The 1,899-nt window shown below is 38.8% G+C and overlaps 2 protein-coding genes across 2 annotated transcripts; both read right to left on the reverse strand.

Annotated features, from left to right (window-relative positions):
• Positions 1-44: 44 nt before the first annotated feature.
• Tsp_15282 (histone H3, embryonic) lies at positions 45-1,053 on the reverse strand (the record flags this gene model as incomplete). Its single annotated transcript, XM_003365938.1, has 2 exons — positions 764-1,053; positions 45-252 (listed from the first exon to the last, which is right to left on the reverse strand). Coding segments are annotated over exons 1-2 (498 nt in total), but the record flags the coding sequence as incomplete, so codon positions are not given.
• Positions 1,054-1,541: 488 nt separating this feature from the next.
• On the reverse strand, positions 1,542-1,886 carry Tsp_15283 (histone H2B). The gene has a single exon (XM_003365939.1). It carries the CDS (start codon positions 1,884-1,886, stop codon positions 1,542-1,544), a length of 345 nt encoding a protein of 114 aa, XP_003365987.1.
• Between the last annotated feature and the right edge of the window lie 13 nt (positions 1,887-1,899).

Consider the following 1,899-nt stretch of genomic DNA (forward strand, 5'->3'; position numbering starts at 1 on the left):
TGAAATTCATGTAAAAAAAGAGGCGGAAAGAGGTTGTGAAATACTTTCGCTCGAGCCTGATAATCTGGACTGCTACCGGTAACTGAAGGTTCGTGGGTTGGGTTGTGACGGTCAAAGTTACGGTGTTTACGCATAAACGCAAGAGTGAGCAAATGGTGATCGTGTGTGTGTTGGTGACGTGTGAATGCTTGATTGCTTTGACCGTTTCGGGTGGGGAGTGTGTCTGACTCTTCGTGCTCTGTATGGTCATCCCTGAATAAATAAAATCCTTGTTTTGCTATTCCCGAATCACAGCAACTTCTTTTAAGCCTGAGAAGAGCCAGCGACTCAGTTAGCTATACTCAGCTGTCTTGCGTGCAGTTGTATTGGACTTGAGAATCATGAACCTAATTATTCTCAACATAGGTTTTACTTTCCTTTTGTATTGTCTTAATGTGGTACAATAAAATAACAATAACAATTGTGTTCAAAAACATTTATCATGCATAATGATGAAATTCACACGAAATTAAATATTAAAAAAATAAAATTCGAAAACAGTATTATTATGGAAAGTTTATAAAAATGATCATCATTATTTTGAACAAATTTAGAATTTAAATTCATTTAAATATTTCATTTCTCAACAAAGTGATGTTTCGTCAATGGAATGTAGCTAAGAAAAACAGATTGAAGTGGTGCTGAGAAGGACCGTTGGGCTATGAACAAAATAGTCGTAACAAAGTTAAGCGCGTTCACCCCGTGTACGACGAGCCAACTGAACATCCTTTGGCATAATGGTGACACGTTTTGCGGAATAGCACACAAGTTTGTGTCTTCGAACAGGCTGACCAGGTAAGCTTCAGCCGCTTCCTGTAAAGCAAAAAATGCTGACGATTGGAATCGCAACTCGGTTTTGTAGTCTTGAGCAACTTCCCGAACCAAACGCTGAAATGGCAGCTTCCTGATCAACAGCTCTGTACTTTTTTGATAACGGCGAATTTCACGAAGAGCCACTGTCCCTGGATGATAGCGATGTAGTCTCTTCACTCTATCAGCATTGGGGGCAATCATTTGAGCCGCTTTAGTGGCCAACTGCTTACGGGGGGCTTTTCCACCAGTATTTTTGCGAGCGGCTTGCTGTACGAACCATTTTCACTCGAAAGCAATCAACTGATGGCAAAATAAATATTCACTCCTTTATACACATAACTGCAATTGACCTTGAACTGTAATTGGTCAACTGAGTTTTCAAAAATGATTGGCTGGGGAAAAAGGCGGGAAACAAGTTGTGATGCATGTTTCATCTTGCCTCTTTTAGCTCACAGTTATTAACAATAATTTCAAATGTTTTATAAACAATCTTATCAGTTTACAATATCCCATTAATGCTTAAACATTTAGGTTAACTGGTAAAAATTTACTTTGTGTAGGTGAAAAACAAATTTTAACAAAAGTATAGTTTTATTTATTGAATTTCATTGATTTGAGTAAAAATAAATGTGGTCCTGAAAAGGACCGTTGGGTTTCTATTATTTCCTTAAATATGCTGGTATCATAGTTTACTTTCCATTTATGTACTTGCTAATTGCTTTGGTACCTTCGCTGACTGCATGTTTGCTAAGTTCTCCAGGCAAAAGCAAACGGACAGCCGTTTGAATTTCCCGTGAAGTGATCGTTGTGCGTTGACTGTAGTTGGCAAGACGACTCGCCTCAACGGCAAGGCGATCAAAAATGTCATAAACAAAACTGTTCATGATTGACATCGCCCTGTTGCTGATACCAATATAAGGATGAACTTGCTTCAAAACCTTGTAGATGTAACTAGCGAACGATTTTTTCTTGGGATGACGTCGTTTGTGATCACCAGACCTGGCCGCTTTCTGTGCTTTGACACCTTTCTTCATGCTTTTAACCACT

Source organism: Trichinella spiralis, assembly GCF_000181795.1.
Source record: "Trichinella spiralis strain ISS 195 chromosome Unknown Scfld6839, whole genome shotgun sequence".
Taxonomy (NCBI): domain Eukaryota; kingdom Metazoa; phylum Nematoda; class Enoplea; order Trichinellida; family Trichinellidae; genus Trichinella; species Trichinella spiralis.